Raw genomic sequence first — 18,099 nt, forward strand, 5'->3', positions numbered from 1 at the left:
GTGTGGAATCTGTCGTGCAGAAACGGAAAGCTATGGCGGCTGTTAGGAGCCGGCGAGGGGGCGGGGCAGCCTGTGCGCCGATTCTGCGCAGGAGTTGGCGTGACTTTTCTAGGGACGCTGCTCGGTCGCCCCCGGGCGGCGGGTCGGCTACGAAGTCAGCGCAGCACGGGCCAGAGCGCGTGGAGAATCCTCTGCGGAGTCGGCGTAAGCCTGGACTTGGCGTGCCGGGGGAGGTTGCGCTGCGGAGTCGGCGCAGTCGCTGCGGAATTGGCGTAGGCCTGACCCCGGCGGGGCGGGGTAAGGAGGTTGCACTGCAGAGTCGGCGCAGTCGCTGCGGAGTCGGCGTAGGCCTGGGCTCGGCGGGCGGTTGCGCTGCGGAGTTGGCTTGGGGGGGGGGGGGGCAGGGGGCGGGGTGGCGTAAGGCGGTTGCGCTGCGGAGTCGGCGCAGTCGCTGCTTTGACCGGCTCGCTGCGCAGGTGGCGCAGCTCGCGGCCGCGTCTCGGCGCCCAGGCGGAGGCAGCGCAGGGGGCTCCGCGGGGAATGCGGCGGGTCGCCGCTCGGCGGGGGGCGGAGCGAGTCGCCTCCCTGGGGCTGGGGGTGAGACTGAGGCCGGAGCAGAGCGGGCGTGTGAGTGACCGCTCTTGGGGAGGGACAAGGTGGGTGACCCGCGGAGGGGACAGGGCCGAGGAAGCTGGTTCTGGGGCGGGCCTTGAAGGCCGCGCCAGCCGCCCCTGGCTCCCCCGCACTCGGGGCCCTTGACTGAGGGTCAGACTGAGGCCCTCCACGATCCGGCCGTCACCCCCAGGACCCGTGCGGGGTTGGGTGGGCATTGATGGGTCAGAACTGGGAAGAACCCGAAGTGTGGGTCCTGCCCAACCCCTTCGTTTAGCTTGGGGGACGGCCACGCCCAGAGAGGTTCACCAGCGTGTCCAGGGCCCCCCCCCCAGGACCTAGTGGCGGAGACGGGATTCGAACCCAGGCCTTGGGACTCCACAGCTCTATGATGCCCTCTCCGCGGTGCCGGACAGCTTCTCTTTACCCCAGGACACAGACGTTAGCTTGGGCCCCTGGGTCTGGGTGGGTTCCGGGCTCCTGAAGGCAGCGGCTCGCTCCTTTTGTGCCTGCATATCCAGTGTTTGTGGGATAGAGTGGAGGCGCAGACAGGGCAGGCCAGCGGGTTGTGACGGGCCAGGCTGACCAAGGTGGCTCCAGGGGAGAGACGACATCAAAGAGGAGGCATCAGCACGTGCGACTCTGGGTCCTCCTCTGCCCCACCGGAATGGGGGCTCCTGGACCGCCAGGACCTGCTTTGCACACAGCTAGTGTAGACCGTCTTCACCGTGGATGGAGCTGTGGCGATCCAGAAAGATCAGAGTTCTAGTCTTCCCTCAGACACTTCCTAGCTGTGTGACCCTGAGCAAGTCAACCTTTCTCTACCTCAGTTTCCTCTTCTGTAAAATGAAAATAATAGCACCCACCTCTCATAGGTGGTTGGGAGGGTCCTATGAAGTAACAGGTGTGAAAGTGCTTTCCAGAGGATGGGGAGGAGATCCCATAGCACCTTCTATGCCGATTTTGATTTTTAGAGTTGCTGATGTCAGACCATAAGCATTTATTAAGCACCAGCTGTGTGGCTCAGTGGATAGGTTAGGCCTGGAGTCAGGAAGACCCAAGTTCACATTCAGCTTCAGATACTAGTTCTAACCCTAGGCAAGTCACTTCACCTATGTTTGCCTCGGTTTCCTCAATTGCAAAATGGGGATAATAACCACACCTTCCTTGCTGGGTTGTTTTGAAGATTGATTGAGGTTATGTTTATAAAGTGCTTAGGAGGGTGCCCTGCATGTAGTAGGTGCTCTATAAATGCCTATTTACTTCTTCCCCCATTCCTACTCCCATCCCCACCCCTACTCCATGTACCAGGCACTGTAATAAATGCTGGGCATACAAAGAGAAACAAGTCAGACTTCTGATTCTTGCTTCATGGCTCTGGCTCAGAGTGGCTTGGTTGTATTACCATCTTTTTGAAGGGATGGGTTAGAATGATGAAAACACTTGATAGGACCATTTTACAGATCAGAAAGTTGAGGCCTAGAGGCCCAGTTAAGTGCTAGAATTAGACTTCACTCAGATGTGCAGACTCCAGTTCATCTCTCCCTCCTACTGGGTTTTATGTACAGTGTGTGCTGTATATGTCATCACAACCACCAGACTTGCTATTCTTGTGTGGGAATAACTTAAGTGTTAGATGAGAGCAGAGGCTGAACTCCAAGTAAGTAACAAGTAAATCAGCTCATCTTGAGGGGGAACTATGAGGAAGCTAGTGTATCGTCACTTGCCACTTTCCCTTTACCTCAAACTTCCCACAAGGACGTGGCCCAAGTTCTTCAAGGTTGTGACTTACTTGGTCACTCTCTTTACCTTTGATCTCCCCAGAGAGAAGATGACAAGTCGCTAAAAGCCGACTAGCCGTTGAGTCCCGAGGGTTCCTCATGTAGCTGTCTGCTGTCCTGACAGCCCTACTGGCCCGCTGACAGCAGCATGGCCATCCCAATAACCGTCTTGGACTGTGATCTCTTGCTCTATGGCCGAGGTCACCGAACTTTGGACCGCTTTAAGCTGGACGATGTGACTGATGAATACCTTATGGCCATGTACGGATTTCCGCGGCAGTTTATTTACTACTTGGTGGATCTCCTGGGAGCCAGCCTTTCCCGACCCACTCAGCGGTCCAGGGCCATCAGCCCAGAGACCCAGATCCTTGCCGCCCTGGGCTTTTACACTTCTGGCTCCTTCCAGACCCGGATGGGAGACACCATTGGGATCAGTCAGGCCTCCATGAGCCGCTGTGTTGCTAATGTCACAGAAGCCCTGGTGGAAAGGGCTTCCCAGTTCATCCACTTCCCAGCAGATGAAGCATCTATTCAGAGTCTGAAGGATGAATTCTACGGGCTGGCGGGCATGCCAGGGGTGATTGGAGTAGTCGACTGCATCCACGTAGGGATCAAGGCTCCCAATGCTGAAGACCTCTCCTATGTGAACCGTAAGGGTCTGCACTCTTTAAACTGTCTGATGGTCTGTGACATCAGGGGGGCCCTAATGAATGTGGAGACAAACTGGCCAGGCAGCCTACAGGACGGGGCTGTTCTGCAGCAGTCGGCCCTGAGGAGTCAGTTTGAAGCAGGGATTCGCAAAGACTGCTGGCTCCTTGGTAAGTCTGACCGTAGGGCTAAGAATCTTGACACCTTTCACTCTGGTTTGAGGGGCTAAGAGAGGAGATGATGGCATGAACTTAATAACTTTGATCAGTAATAAGGAACTAATATTTACCCCTCTGCCTTGTTCCCTGGCTCCGTTAAAGCACGTTGTGTATGGGACTGTGTAGGACTTGGAGTATTGTCACATAGCAGGGAAAGCCTTTCAGCTTCTGGCGGCAAAAACAGAGATGACTGCTAATAGATGAGAAAAATTAGGGACAGGGCTAAGTTTGGATTCCAGCCATTTTATTTTTCACTCCCCCCCCCCCCCCCCGGAACTCCACACTGACTGCCCTCATGTGAGTAACAGGCATTTTTTGGACTGGGGAACTTCTGTTCCATCTGTTCTTTGTATGCTTCCTGCATCTAAAAGAAAAAGAACCTCTGTGTGCCAGTGGCACCTGGAAGACCACTTAGTAAATTGTAGAGTCATTCTGATCTATATCAAAAGAGAGAAGACTCCCATTCATAATATTACATTTTTTGATCAGTCCACAAGTGCTTACCGCCTACTATGTGCCAGGCACAGTGCCCGGTTCTGCTGAAACAGATACATGGAATGAAATAATCCCTACTCCCGAGGGGCTTCCATGCTCTTGGGGGAGACAAGAGCATATCTAGAAGATGAAGAAAACAAGTCCAGAGTGAGGCCAAGGCTGAGGTCACTGGAGGAGTGGTAGCAGTTGTGTAGGGTCATGGAAGGCTGGGCCTGATTCTGTGAGGCAGCAACGAGGAGGGACCCAGGTGTGAGGCACAGAAATGGAAGGTGGATCAAAGCGTGCAGGAGGGAGCCTATGTCCAGTGAGTCTGGGAGGAGGTTGGAGCCAGCTTGGAAAGGGCTTTGGAAGCCAGATGAGAGCTTTTATCTTAGCTTGAAGGCAGTGGGGAGACATTGGAGTTTATCGAGTTTAGAGGAGAGAAATGTTCAGATCTCCTCTGAAGGAAAACCACTTTGGCAAGAGAGTGGAATGTCTAGAGACTTGAGGTAGTGAGTCCACTTAAGGGGCCCCTGTCATAATCTTGGCAAGAGTTCCACCCCCCGGTCACCCCGCTCTTTCCCAGTCTCTTACAATGAGGTGGCAGAATGGATCTTGGATCTCTCCCCCTCTTCTATTTTGTACACCATGCAAATTCAGTCCTCTTCCCCTCTCCTCAAACAATCATCCTTAACCACTTAACCACTTTTGCCCAGCCAGCTCGATGAAGAGGCAGCATCTTCACTGCAGATGCTTAGTTTGCCCTTCCTGTTGCCCCCATCCCCCTTCTGTCACAGGGCTTGGGAGCTGAGCTGGCGCCCTGTGGAGGAGCCCTGAGGCCCTTGGGCACTCGGGTGATTGGCTGTGGGATAAAGGGCATCTAAAGGAAAGCCTTTGCTTCCCTGTGTTAGAGCAAGAAATAAGGTTTGATTGCTCATCTTTGTACCAAGGAGAAGCTTCAAGGGGAAAGGACCTATTAAGAAATATCTGGAGGCAGCTTGGTGGTGCAGTGGATAGAGCACCAGCCCTGGAGTCAGGAGTACCTGAGTTCAAATCCAGCCTCAGACACTTAACACTTACTAGCTGTGTGACCCTGGGCAAGTCACTTAACCCCAATTGCCTCACTTAAAAAAAAAAAGAAATATCTGTGGGGGGCAGCTCGGTGGCGCAGTGGATAGAGCAGCAGCCCTGGATTCAGGAGGACCTGAGTTCAAATTCGACCTCAAACACTTGGCACTTACTAGCTGTGTGACCCTGGGCATGCCAATTAACCCTCACTGCCCCCCAAAAAAAGAAAAAAAAAAGCCAGAAGAAATATCTGTGACATGAAAACAAAAGGCAGCAATAAAACATTTTTTAAAATAACAAGCAGTGAGCTGACCATTGGAACTGACTGAGCATTAGCTCCAGTTTTACCCAAAATGTATTCTTTTTCATATCCTGGGTGGGAAAGTCTGGATTTCTATGTACTGAAAAAACCAGAAACAGAATATCAACAAAAGCAGACTTTCAGAGTTGAAAGGGACCTTAGAGATGATATAGCAAAGCTTTTCCCAAACTAATTTGGCCATGAAACTCTTTGCGTCTTAGAGTGGAGTTAAGGGACCCATACATATTCATCTGGAGCCCCCATGGAGTGGAGTAACACTAGGACAGGGCAGAAGTGGAGAAATTTTCAAACAAAATGGAGTTTAATGTCAGAGGTGTCAGGCTACAATTTGGAGGCAGACCATATAATCATCATCATCATTATTATTATTATTATTATTATTATTATTATTATTATTATTGAGGCTGTCAGGATTAAGTGACTTACCTAGGGTCACACAGTTTAGTAAGTGAGCCTGTTTTTTTGCACTCAGGTCCTGACTTCAGAGCTGATACTCTATCCACTATGATTCTCTGGTATCTTTTTTTTTTTTTTAGTGAGGCAATTGGGGTTAAGTGACTTGCCCAGGGTCACACAGCCAGTAAGTGTCAAGTGTCTGAGGCCAGACTTGAACTCAGCTACTCCTGACTCCAGGGCTGGTGCTCTATGCACTTCGCCACCTAGCTGCCCCCATCACGGATCCTTTTAAACTACAAATGTCCATGTGCTTAGTAATTAGAGTGTTAAATTAGGACCGTTTGTGAAGGTCCTACTATATGTCCAAGCTCTACACTAGACAAGAGTGGAAGGATACAAAATAAGTCAAAGATGTGGTCTCCTTACATTTAAAAACTCGGTTGCGATCTAGATGTAGATCGAACCATACTATTTCTATTGGTTTTTTGTTGTGGTTTTTCCTTTTTCCTCTGATTCTTCTTTCACAGCATGACTAATGCAGAAATATGTTTAATGTGATTGTACATATATAACCTATTTCAGATTACTTGCTGTCTTGGGGAGGGTGGAGGGAGAAAAATTTGAAACTAGAAATCTTATAAAAACAGATGTTGAAAACTATCTTTACATGTAACTGGAAAATAATAAAATATTTATATGAAAAAACAAAACAAAAAACTTGGTTGTGGAACATATTGCTTAGTACAAAGAAAAGAACCAGTGATAAAACCCATGCCCTCAGATGTCTGAAAAGCGTGGTAACAAGCAAGATGTCCTAGGGATCTGGATGAACTTTGACCTCATTCACATTGAGCGCCAGTTTTGTGGGACTGGATGGAAAGTAGACTGGATCAAGGAGGACCTGGGTTCAAGTCTCTCCTTTGACCTTTGATCCAACTTAACTTCGTGACTCTGAGTGAGTGACTACTTACCCCTCCCATATGGTGTTGCATAACTAAATGTGGGGATTGCAAAAAATTTAGCAACAGGAAAAGGTTATATATACCTATTTCATCCCCAGGGCTGCCTAAAAATTTCTCAGTCAAAAAGGGGCTGTGAGTGGAAAAGGTTGAAGAAGCCCTACTCTAGGCAACTCTCTCTTTTTTCCATCACCATCACCATCACCTACAAGCATTTGTTAAGCTATCGCTGTGTGCCAGGTGCTGGGGCTACAAAGAGAGGCAAAAATACAGTCCCTGCCCTCAAGCAGTTTTATGGTCTGACAGAGGAGACAGCAGGCAAGCAACTGTACAGCAGAGGTGACCTTAGTGAGGGCACTAGTGGGGAAGGGGGGGAAGCCCGTCAAGTTCTCTTGCAGAGGCCCCGATGCCACCTAGCAGGCTGTTGGAATTGGCCAGGCCTAAGGATCGAGGGCTGTGTGAGCAGAGAGAATGAGATGGATGGGAAGTATATTGGCAAGGCAGAGCTAAGACTTGGCAACAGATGGGCCATATGGGATGAGTTCCAGTGACAAGCTGAGGATGACACCGAGACTGTGGTGCCCTCCATAGTAAGAAGGAGGTTGGGAATGGGGAGCGTTTGAGGGAAGGGAGCTGTTTTGTGCAGGTTGTGTTTGATCATGGGACATCAAGTTCAAGGTGTCTGATAGGCAGGTGGAGATGTTAGGAGAGGGGTTACTGTTGGATCAGTCGACATGAGGCCCCTCTAATACCATCCATGGGAGCTGATGAGCTCACCAAGGGAGGGAGGGGATAGAGAAGAGGGCCTGGCATAGAGCCTTGCAGGTTATCCGTGGCCGATAGATATAACCTGGATGAAGCTCCAATGAGGGAGGAGAAGCAGGAAAGATGGGTGTCACAAACACCCAGAGTTGGAGGCCCAGCAGTGTCAAAGGCTTCAGAGAAGTCAAGAAGGGTGAGGCCTGAGAAAAGGCAGGCAGAGCCACTGGAAACTTTGTAGAGAGCAGTTTTTAAAAATTAATTTGTGAAAATAAAATTCTATTCAATTAAAATAAAGGGCAAAAAAAATATTAATTTGTGGTTTTAGTCTGAATTGAACAAACACCAAAAGAACAGACATTGGTATACACAAAGCAGAACTGGAAAAGAAGGTTATGCCTGAAAATACAGGTTTCTTATGCATAGGAATGGAATTGTGAGGGAGGCAGAAGAGAACAAGCATTTATTAGCTACTATGTGCCTGGCACTGGGCTCAGCGTTTTACAAACACTGCCTCATTTTTTTCTTCACAACAGTTCTATGAGGTAGGTGCTATTATCATCCCCATTTATTAGTTGAGGAAACTGGGGCAGACAGCATGTCTGAGGGTAGATTTGAATCCAGGTCTTCCTGACTCCAGGCCCAGTGTTCTCTCCACCTTGCCACCAATGGCCTCTCAGGATATTTAAAAAAAAAAATTTTATGAAAAAGACTCCCAGTCCAGAGTACACCCCGAGATCATGAGATGAGGCAGGAGTTGACTGGGCCTGATGACTGAGGCTCACTACACACATGACTCCATGGAGTCTACCTCACCAGACTGAATGACCTCATTTCCTGCTCTGGCTTTACCTGTCATCCAGACAGGTGAGCCTGAGATCTTTGGCTCTGGGTTCTTTGCTCCACCCTGGTGAGTGTGTTCCTCAAAGGCCTCTGGCCACATACCTTCCTGGGCTGATCATGTCAGCAAACATAATCTGGCTTTTTTTTTCTGAATGATTTTTCTTTCTGTCCAATTACATGTAAAGACATTTTTAACATTTTTTAAAAAAAAGTTTTAATTTCCAAATTCTATGCTTTCCCCATCCCTGGGACAGTAAGCTGACATAGGTTATACATATGTAGTCATGTAAAACATTTCCATATATTAATTTTTTGCAAGAAGACTCGGAGAAAATAACAGAAAGAAAAGAGAAAGAAAGTATGCTTCAGTTTTGTTTTTTTTTAAAGCGGGGCAGTTGGGGTTAAGTGACTTGCCCAGGGTCACACAGCTAGTAAGTGTTAAGTGTCTGAGGCCGGATTTGAACTCAGGTCCTCCTGACTCCAGGGCCGGTGCTCTATCCACTGCGCCACCTAGCTGCCCCAGTATGCTTCAGTTTGTATTCAGATAATATCAGTTCTTTCTTTGGAGGTGGATAGCATTTTCTACCATGAGTCCTTCGGGATTGTCTTGGATCATCGTATTGTTGAGAAGTAGCTAAATCATTCATAGTTGATCATTGCACAGTGTTGCTTTTGTTATGTACAGTGTTCTGGTTCAGCTCACTTCACTTTGTATCAGTTCATGTAAGTCTTTCCAGGTTTTTCTGAGATCCTGTTCATCATTTCTTATAGCACGATATCCCATTACAATCATATACCACAACTTGTTCAGCCATTCCTCGGTTGCTGGGCATCTCAATTTCCAATTTTTAGCCACCGCAGAAAGAGCTGCTATAAATATTTTTGTACAGATAGGTTCTTTTCCTTGTAATCTGGCCTTAGATTCTGATGCCTCAGAGACTCAGAATCGATGGATGTATCCAATCCATATCTGCCCAGGGGTCTCCTCTACAACAGCATGGACAGGTGTGGTCATTTAGCTTTTGCTTAGAAACCTCTGAGGAATGGTCTATCTCATCTCTCTCCCTCGATATCTATGGGTCTCCGGCAAAAGACTGTAACCTAATTAAGGGTACCAACTGTTTCATTTTTGTCTTTGTGTCTTTGTCAATTTCCACAGAGTCTGGCACATAGTAAATTCTTAATAAATGTTTGCTTACTGATGAAGTGAGCTATGATGATGATGATTATATGAATAAACTGGTACTGTGCCTGAATAAAGGTTAATTTGTAGAGAATACAGGAACGTACCTACGAAGTGCTGCAGAATGAACAGAGGCCATTATCCAGATTTACTACAACTGTGTCAGTAAAGGTGGTTTTAAAAGGCTACAAAATTCATATAGAAAACCTTGGAACTACCCACAGCATGAGTGGAACCAAGGTATCCTGATTCCTAGTGCAGGGCTTCTTCCACTAGGTTGCTTCCGGGCATTGATGTGAACTTTCAGTCCTACTCAGCAACCTGAAGACACATTTGGAACTCTGTTCTAGACCTCAGATTGTTCTTTTCAAACTAAAGATCAGAAAATAATTTCTGGTGCCTGATGAATTAGATAATTAAATAGTTATTTTTTTTTCCCAGCCAATGTCAGCAATTGTAGGAACGGATAAGGAACAAAGTAGCCAAGGAAAAATATTTCAATGCTTTTCTATCTAATGCACTGTTTTTGAAATTTTCTTAGATTGAGAATCAAAATATTTGCTCATTTCCAGAACTCTGGGCACATTTTCAAAGAATAATAATACATTTATAAAATGAACTGCCAATGAGACCGTGACTTGATCTGGTATTTAGAATTCCAGTTTGGGTGTTATGGCATGATGTTTCACAATTTGAAATCCTTAACTTTTAAAAGTCACCCAGTTCTTCAAGATAGAAGATCTGAAGGGGAGGGAACTTGTGTGTCTTCTGTAGGTTTGTTACAGTGCCTAGCACGAGGCTTCCTGAGCACTCCCTAAATATTCAAAGAAATGGATCATGGGTAGATATCAAGGGATCAGCAGTTAGACAAGAGAGGCCTCAACAAAGACTTCTTTATATCAGACTCAGGAGACTGTGATCCTGTGCGTGGCCTTTCACCTACCAGAGTCAGTGAGTCATCATCATTAAATATCGTTATTCACTCATTACAGTGTTAGGTTAGGACATCCTACCCCAATGGAACTTAAGACCAAGTGCCAAGTTAACCTCCGCTTTAAGTTTTTCTATCAACTCTTACTGTTTCGAGCATACCAACTCACCTTCTTCAGTGCCTTGGCATTTCGGTCAGCTTTTCTGGCCTGGAAAATGGCAGAGTCCCCCTGAAGTCCTGGTTTGCTCTGGTGCCTGCCACTTATGCTAAGACCATGCATTTCATTTTCTTTCATGTGCCTCAGTTTCTCCATGATACAGCCGAGGAAGGTGTGCTGGAGCACTTTGGTTGGAAGCTTGGCTGGGCCACTTCCTACCGATCTGGCCTCATTTACATCGTTATCCCTCTCTGGGCCTAGTAGAGCCTCACCTGAAAAGTGACAGGATTAGGCGTGATCACCTGAGGTCCTTTACACATTTATTAAACATTTCATCTCTCCATCCCTGTATTAGGCCTTTGGGGAGGGTGAATGATCTGTTGTCTACAAATCTTGCCCCGTGTGATGAAAATATGTGAATGCTTGGCCATGTTTAATTCTCTGGCATATCAAATAGGGACTGGTATAGGCATCAGTCCTTAACTCGGGACTAGATTTAACGTCTTCTCTTTTGTCCTCAAATATCTATGACCCTCTCCTTTATGCCTGGGGAGAATTCCAGACCCCCAGAACAACATTCCTGAGTTCTATTCCATGGCCAAATTAATTTGGGAAATACTGTCTGTTCTGAGCCCAATGTTTATGTTAGTTTTTAGGAATTGTTGTCTTCACCAAGGTGTCTTGAGACACCTTTCTTGTGAACTTATTCTGTGGGTGAGAACATTGGGTTGTTATTTAAAGGGTAGCATCTCCAATATCATGGAAATTTCCTTGGGATCTTTTCCTCTACTAGCTTTCCCTTCTTCCTATTGCCCTGAAGATGTGGGGTGTCCTGGAGGCCGCCATTGTAGGGTTCATTGACAACCAGGCCCCGAGGTCCTGCCTCTGATGCCGGCATTCCTTCGGGTTCTCCTGTTGGACTTCATGGACCATGGCCCTTGGATCTGTTGCTTTTCTTTGCCTGGTCTCAGAGTGGTGTCTTGGCAATCCTCATTCGGTTGTATTCCACTGATAAAAGATTTTGGTGTTTTCTCTTCCATTTAGGTGATAGCTCCTTCCTTCTTCGCACCTGGCTCATGACTCCACTTCACATTCCGGGGACCCCTGCAGAATACCGCTATAACATGGCCCATTCTGCAACTCATAATGTAATTGAGAAGACATTCAGGACCATCCAGTCGAGATTCCGCTGCCTGGATGGATCCAAGGGAGCCCTGCAGTACTCTCCAGAAAAGTCCAGTCACATCATTTTAGCCTGCTGTGTGCTCCACAACATTTCCCTGGAACATGGGGTGGATGTGTGGTCTTCTCCAGGGACTGGCCATTTGGAGCAGCCAGAGGAAGAACAGGAGCAGATGGAGACCGTGGACTCAGAAGCTGACCGCGTGCGCCAGGAGCTGATGCTCACTCACTTCAGCTAGTGTGGAGTGGAGAAGGGGGCTCGTCCAAGCCACGAGGCCATTTCCGCCAGCGTCAGGACACTGGTCATCCATTTGTAGTTAATGTCTGTGTTTTGTGAGATGCGTCTGCAGATTTAAAACTAAATTGAAACCCCGGTTCTGGGCTTTCTGATGAACCACAGTTTGAAATTCACTTATTGCAAAACCAAGTGGCTGGCGAAAGAAGCTCTGGCATTTATATGTACAAAGTAAAAGGGGAAACTAAAGTAATTAACAGCTAATTTAAATCAATCACAGTGCAGCTTGTGCACCAGTTATCAGGATGTTTCTAATAAAAGTCAATTTTCTTGCCCTAAATTATCACTATAGTGCTTCTATTTCTACCTTTTGTTTAGATGTAGCCAAGGAATGGGCTGCAATAAGTTACAGGTTACTAGTTCACTTTACCCAGCCAAGAGAACCTTACCAACTAGGATAATTACAGACCCATAGCAGCCTGGACCTTCCAACTACAATTCATCTAGACCAAATCTCTGTGCACCAAACTTGAATGTATTCTCATGTTCTCCTCCCTTCCCCATCCTTTTATGTCAATGAAGGAGGTTTGATCAGAGGACTTTGCCATCTTGTCCTTTCTTTCCAAAGAAATCTCATTAAAGGAGTCCCCTTTGCAGCAGCCTCATGATTACTAATAGGGAAACAAATTTGCCCACTTTGGGGACAGCCTGTACCTGAGTGGATCAAGGTTTTTAATGTTAAGATGCTGCTGAGACAAGACTTGGCCTTTCCCATCTCTACGTGTCCCTAACACAGCAGGCAAGAGATGAGAGGGCGAAAAGGGCAACTGAGGAAACTGGGTTCCTCCTGTGGGTTCTGGAATGTGCCTGGCCTCTCCCCATGGCAGGGTCAGGGTAAAAATCCCATTTCTGGACACCAAATGATGCACAGATTTCCCAGGCAATAAACAGTCCTCAGCTAAGGCCCTGCTCTAAAATTATACCAATTTAAAAATAACCTGATTGGAATAACAGATGTGTGAATGAGGTTCACACGTTCATGTTTTCACCAGGGACCAAAGGAGCCTTTCCTAAGGCCTCTCTTAACTCCCAGGTTCTTAACAGCCAACCACACGCTGTCTCTGCCTTGTCCTCTTGGTCTGCTCCTATCTGCTGTCAAGAGTGTCAGTCTGGTGATTGTCAAAGCAAAGAAACGAACAGCAGATGACAGAAAAGGGAAATAAACGGAGTTGACTCACTGCTAGATTAAAGACAATGAGGGATTATCATGTGCTGCTTATTTCCCATCATCATGATTCCTGCTCTGCAAAGAGTGGGTATATTTGGCAGCAAGGCAGGTATGAGGTTGGGCCTGATGTGGATGGGGTCACGAGTGTGGTGACGTCATCGAGGTGGGGTGAATAAATAAAAGAGGAGGCCCAGAGTTTCAGCTCTGTCCTCATTGTGCAATAGTATTGTCCTAGTTATTTGTTTTTTCCTTGTAAAGTTTAACTGGTGTGCCTGGCCTGTTCTGGGTCTTGCAAGGCACTTTTCTCACCTCCCATCTTTCAATTTTCTGTTCCTCCAAGCTGTTGATTTCCCATATCTGGGTTTGACTCCTATTTATGATAGCCCCACTCCACCATCAAAAAAAGTTGGTAGTTGCTGATGCCAGGAGAGACAAAGTGGGAATCTGTCCCTCAAAAGAACCTTTGAAAAGCAAAATTAGACTTTCCTAAACTCCGGGACTATAATATAAAGGAAGCTGGAGGAAGGAGGAAGGAGGATCTTGGACAGATTTCAGAAGTATTTTTTTTTAGGTAAAAGGCTCTGGGCAATCTCTGACTGTTTCCCCCCCCCCCCCCCTTCCATGCCTGAAGTGCTCTCCATTCTGACTCCTGACCTCCCAGGCTTCCTTTAGATCCCAGTTAAAATTCCACCTTCTACAGGAAGCATTTCCCAAGCCCACTTAATCCCCCAGCCTTCCCCATTAATTATTTCCTACTTATCCTGTGTATAGCTTGCTTTGTACATATTTGTTTGCCTATTGTCTTCCCCATTAGACTGTAAGCTCTTTGAGGGCAAGCTCCCTAGCCCCTGATCAGTAATGGCCAACTGGTATGGAAGGGACTTTGACATCATATTCTCCGATCTCTTTATTTTACAGATATGAATTCCTGAAGAGTTGAATGATTTACCCGGAGGTAATAGAAAATGGTCATTATCGGTACCTAGGCATCTCCTCCCAGCTCCTGTGCCCTTTCAATCAGTCCATCGCTAAGCTAGACTGAGTGTTGGGGATGACCTGATCTCAGGAAGCCTTGTTTTCTCCTAACACTTTCTTCCCTAACAGTTCATGGGGTATGTTTTTTCTCATTGTCTTGGTTGTAGAGGTGCCACCTGGAGGGGTTTCTCAAGAGTTACAGGCTTATGTGACTAAATAGTTAAGAATGAGCCAGAGGGGCCCACAAAAGTTGGGGATGGGGGTGGGAATGACTAGGTTGTGGGAAGTTTCCTGAGAGTGTCAGCCACAGCTAATTAACTCTGCTTCCTTCAGCAGGGAAACTCCAGGGTTGTGAAAAAGTTGAAGAACATTGAAGAGAGTCTTGAAGCCTCCAACATTTAGAGAAAGCAAAAGGCTGGCCTTCCAGAGAGATCAGTCAAAACCTGAAAGCAAATAAATGATCCTGGAGCTCATTACCCATGTGACGGGTAAAACTAAATATGTGTAGTCACCTTACCTGTCCCCAATGTGGGGGAAGCTAGCTAGGATTTACTTATAAATTAGAAGCTTCAGCAAGAGTTTAGGCATTAAGCATTTATTAAAATATATTAGAGGTCAACAAAGAGAGGATAGGAGGGGACAGCTAGGTGGTGCAGTGGATAGAGCACTGGCCCAGGATTCAGGAGGACCTGAGTTCAAATCCAGCCTCAGACACTTTACACTTACTAGCTGTGTGACCCTGGGCAAGTCACTTAACCCTCATTACCCCACAAAAAAAACAAAAAACAAAAGAGAGGATAGGAAAACGTAGCTTAAGATCTACACGGGAGAGAGAGAGAGAGAAAGCTGCCTCCCCCTACCAGATCACACTATCAAGAGAGAGAGTCTGTTTTCTTGAGCAGAAGCTCCCTGCGGGACAGGAAGAGGGATGATCTCCACACACACAGCTCCAAGCTAATTGGCTGATAGCATTCAAGTCCATTGATTGACATGACTTGAAGGCGGTCCATAAATTGTGAGGTAACTTCCAGATGCTGGCTTGACCTTAGAAAGGTCACCCCATGTTTTTTCAACAGGGGGGGCCCTGGTAATAATATTCTCACACTTCCCCCTGTGCTTCATTAAGAAACAGGGTTTCCTTAAATGAAGTAATAACATTACAGATACTTATGACTAACAATGTAAAGGGAATGAAGAGAAAAGAAATTGAGTGACGCATTGACAAAAACTAAAGGGGGCACTCCCCTTTAGCAGGTGGACATTAAAAAGAAAAACTAAAGGGAGCAGTCCATTTTAGGAGGCAAATATTACAAATAGTATATGCAGTAGGGAAAAGGAAAACAGGAAAATGTCCATTTAAGTCTTTGAAAGTCTTATATCAGATGGTTCTTGGGATGTCATCTGTGCATAGCTCTGGATTCTGGCTCTGGATCCTGGGCATGGTCTCAGGTGTGGTTGTAAAAAAAAGTCTCTTAGGTGTTTCAGATACCGATGACCAATCAGCTAGAAAGTCTCCTTGAGTGGAAGCTCCCTGAGAGATAGGAAGAGGGGCAATCCCCACACACCACTCCAAGCTAATTGACTGGTAGCATTCAAGTCCATTGATTGATATGACTTGAATTGTGAGGTAACTTTAGGACTCTGGCTTGACTTTAGAAAGGAGTGTGAGAATATTATTACCAGGGCCGCCACCCCCCCCCCCCTCAGTTGAGAAAGCATGGGGTAACCTTGGTAATAATTATTCTCACCCCCAGCTCAAAACTGTCTGAAAGATAACGTGGGAGTACATAACAAACATTGTTTTTTTATTTTTTTTTCAGGGATTGGAGTAAATGGAGGGGTCTGGCAACTCTGTTACTCAAGGTTTCTCTGAACTTTTCCATTCCCTCCAAGGTAGAATCTTTGCTACCTGGTTGGGGCCAGGGTGTACATACTCTTTTGTATTCTGATTTTTTTCCTCACTGAATGTTATTTCATGTATATCTTTCCATTTACTGCTCTAGTGATACATTGTTATTTTTATAGTATGTGTATACACCCACATATAGTTACAATGTTAATATAACATAGTTTGCTTGACTCTTTTCCTATTACTTGTCCAGATGGTTTGTTGCCACTTTTTGCATTGTTATTGTAATCACAAGGCCCTGTGCCAGTTACTTCCTATTGCCAGATTCCCTTCCCCCACCGCCTCCCTCCTCAGGAATCCAAGCTCTTTGAGGGTAGGTGCTATTACTGTATTGTTGGCCTGATATCTCCCATGTCTAGTTCTTGTGATTATGCCTGCTTACTGTTTGTGAATAGCTCTGTTACATACATGTAAGTGTTCTAAATCTGTAACTGGATGGAGTTGTACCCAATACCACATAGATAAAAAAAGCAATTCAACTGGGGGAGGTCTGTGAAAGTCTCAGGCCACTGTTGCCTAAAAATAAAATATTTTTAACCAACTATACCTTTGATCCTAAGCATCAACGGCTTTTGTAACATTAATTTTTGTTATTCTGTCTCCTGGTGTGCTGATCCTGGCTGACATCCAAACCTCTAGAGAGGATGAGGTGCCCGCCTCCAGGCCCATAGACTTAGGAGCTGGGTCGGCTTTAGGAGGGACCGTCTAGTGCCAGCCCCTCATTTCGCAGACGAAGCTGCTTTAAGGGCCCAGAGGGCTGCCTGCACCGAGGTCTGCCCGCCGGGCCACGTGCTCTGTGCATTACACGTGGGCCTGGCCTTCCCTAGATCCAGCTCCGGCTCCTGCTTGGGGGTGGGTGGGGGCTGCTGTGAAGAGGGGGGAGCGCCTCTGGGCCGGGCCCTGCCCCTGGGGGGGGCTCTGCGAAGGCTGGGGACGCTCGGGGGTCCCCAGGCCCAAACCTCCTCCACTTCTCAGACATCGCTTTCAGATTTTTGCCGCGTATTGATTGGTCAGTTACCTGACTGATCTATTTTCTTTCTCCCTTTTTGTCTTAACAAAATACTAGTCGTCCTTTGGGAGGGCTGGGAGGGCTCGTAGGAGAACAAAAGACATCGATAAAAACTTAATTTTCAGAAGAGCGCCTTGTGAGTCTCAGAGCACTCGGAGAAAGGAGGAAGGCTTTGGGCTCCCATCCATGGCGCCTGGGCTCTGCTGCTTGGGCCTGGACGCGCTCGGCGCTCGGCGCTCGGCGCGCGCTGCCTGGCCGGACGCCGGGCGCTCCCGGCTCGGCGCTCGGCTGCGCGGCCTGCTCGCTCGATGTCTCCGCAGCAGCGGCAGCGGCGGCGGCGGCGACGGCGGCGGCGGCGGCGGCGGCCGGGGCCGGACGAGGGTTGAAGGCTCGGCCGCGTCCCCGCGCTCAGACCCCTCCCCCCTGCCGCGCGCCCCCCCTCCCGCGCGCCCCCGCGCCCGCCCCTCCCCTCCCCCGCAGTCCGCCGGCCGGCGCGCGAGCCCAGGCCCGGCCGTCGCCGCCGCCGCCGCCGCCGCCGCCGTCCGCCAGCCAGCCCCGAGAGAGGCAGGTAGGTAGGCCCCGGCCGAGGAAGCCGAGGCGGGCCGGGCGGCCGGACGGCGGGGACACCGGCCGCGCTGCTCCAGCCCCTCGTCCTGCCCAGCCCTCCCCCTCCCGGGTCTCAGTTTCCTTACTGGTAACGTCGATGGAGGGGAGGGGAGGGAGCGGGAGGGGAGGGGAGGGGAGGGGAGGGGGCTCCGCGACAGCCCAGGCTCCTCCGGCCCCAACTCCGCCCCTTTACACTCGGGGAAACTGAGGTCCGAAGAGAGGGCGGGGCTGGCCCGAGCCGCCCCCGAGCCCGGCGGGCATTCCGGAGCAGCCCGGGGCCCGCTGGATTTCGCCCCGGCCGCCCCCCACCCGCTCCGGGCCGGCCTGGGCTCCAGCCGCGCGCTCGCCCCGCCCGGGCCGCCCGCCCGCCCGGCACCTCGTGCTTCCCTCCCCGAGTAACTGTTGTTGTCACTCCGGGAGTTTGGGGTCCGCGGCTCCCGTGACCCCGGACGGGGAGGAGTCTCCGGGCCCCTTTGTGCTCCGGTGACATAACGGGCCGAGGGCCGACCCGCCCCCAGCCCCGGAGAAGGCTCTTCCCCCCAGATCACCCAGCTTTCTGCGGGGGGGGGGGGCAGGAAGGAGACACCCGGGCTCCCCCCCTTCC

The 18,099-nt window shown here is 48.6% G+C and overlaps 2 protein-coding genes across 6 annotated transcripts in view; both read left to right on the forward strand.

Annotated features, from left to right (window-relative positions):
- The first annotated feature begins 147 nt into the window (after positions 1 to 147).
- HARBI1 (harbinger transposase derived 1) lies at positions 148 to 13,217 on the forward strand. Of its 4 annotated transcripts, none has more exons than XM_043970924.1 (3): positions 148 to 297; positions 2,437 to 3,211; positions 11,396 to 13,217. In XM_043970924.1, exons 2-3 carry the CDS (start codon positions 2,542 to 2,544, stop codon positions 11,770 to 11,772), a joined length of 1,047 nt encoding a protein of 348 aa, XP_043826859.1. In that variant the 5' UTR covers positions 148 to 297; positions 2,437 to 2,541; the 3' UTR covers positions 11,773 to 13,217. The 4 variants fall into 4 exon arrangements, with proteins under 4 accessions (XP_043826859.1, XP_043826857.1, XP_043826858.1 ...); XM_043970922.1 differs by lacking the exon at positions 148 to 297 and adding an exon at positions 502 to 656; XM_043970923.1 differs by lacking the exon at positions 148 to 297 and adding an exon at positions 502 to 627.
- Positions 13,218 to 17,324: 4,107 nt separating this feature from the next.
- AMBRA1 (autophagy and beclin 1 regulator 1) overlaps positions 17,325 to 18,099 on the forward strand; it is a 187,329-nt gene continuing 186,554 nt past the window's right edge. For both annotated transcript variants that reach the window (XM_043969727.1, XM_043969728.1), the window contains exon 1: positions 17,325 to 17,457. The gene's annotated coding sequence lies outside the window, so the exon portion shown is untranslated. The remainder of the gene's footprint in view (positions 17,458 to 18,099) is intronic.

This window comes from Dromiciops gliroides, chromosome 6 (assembly GCF_019393635.1).
Source record: "Dromiciops gliroides isolate mDroGli1 chromosome 6, mDroGli1.pri, whole genome shotgun sequence".
NCBI lineage: Eukaryota > Metazoa > Chordata > Mammalia > Microbiotheria > Microbiotheriidae > Dromiciops > Dromiciops gliroides.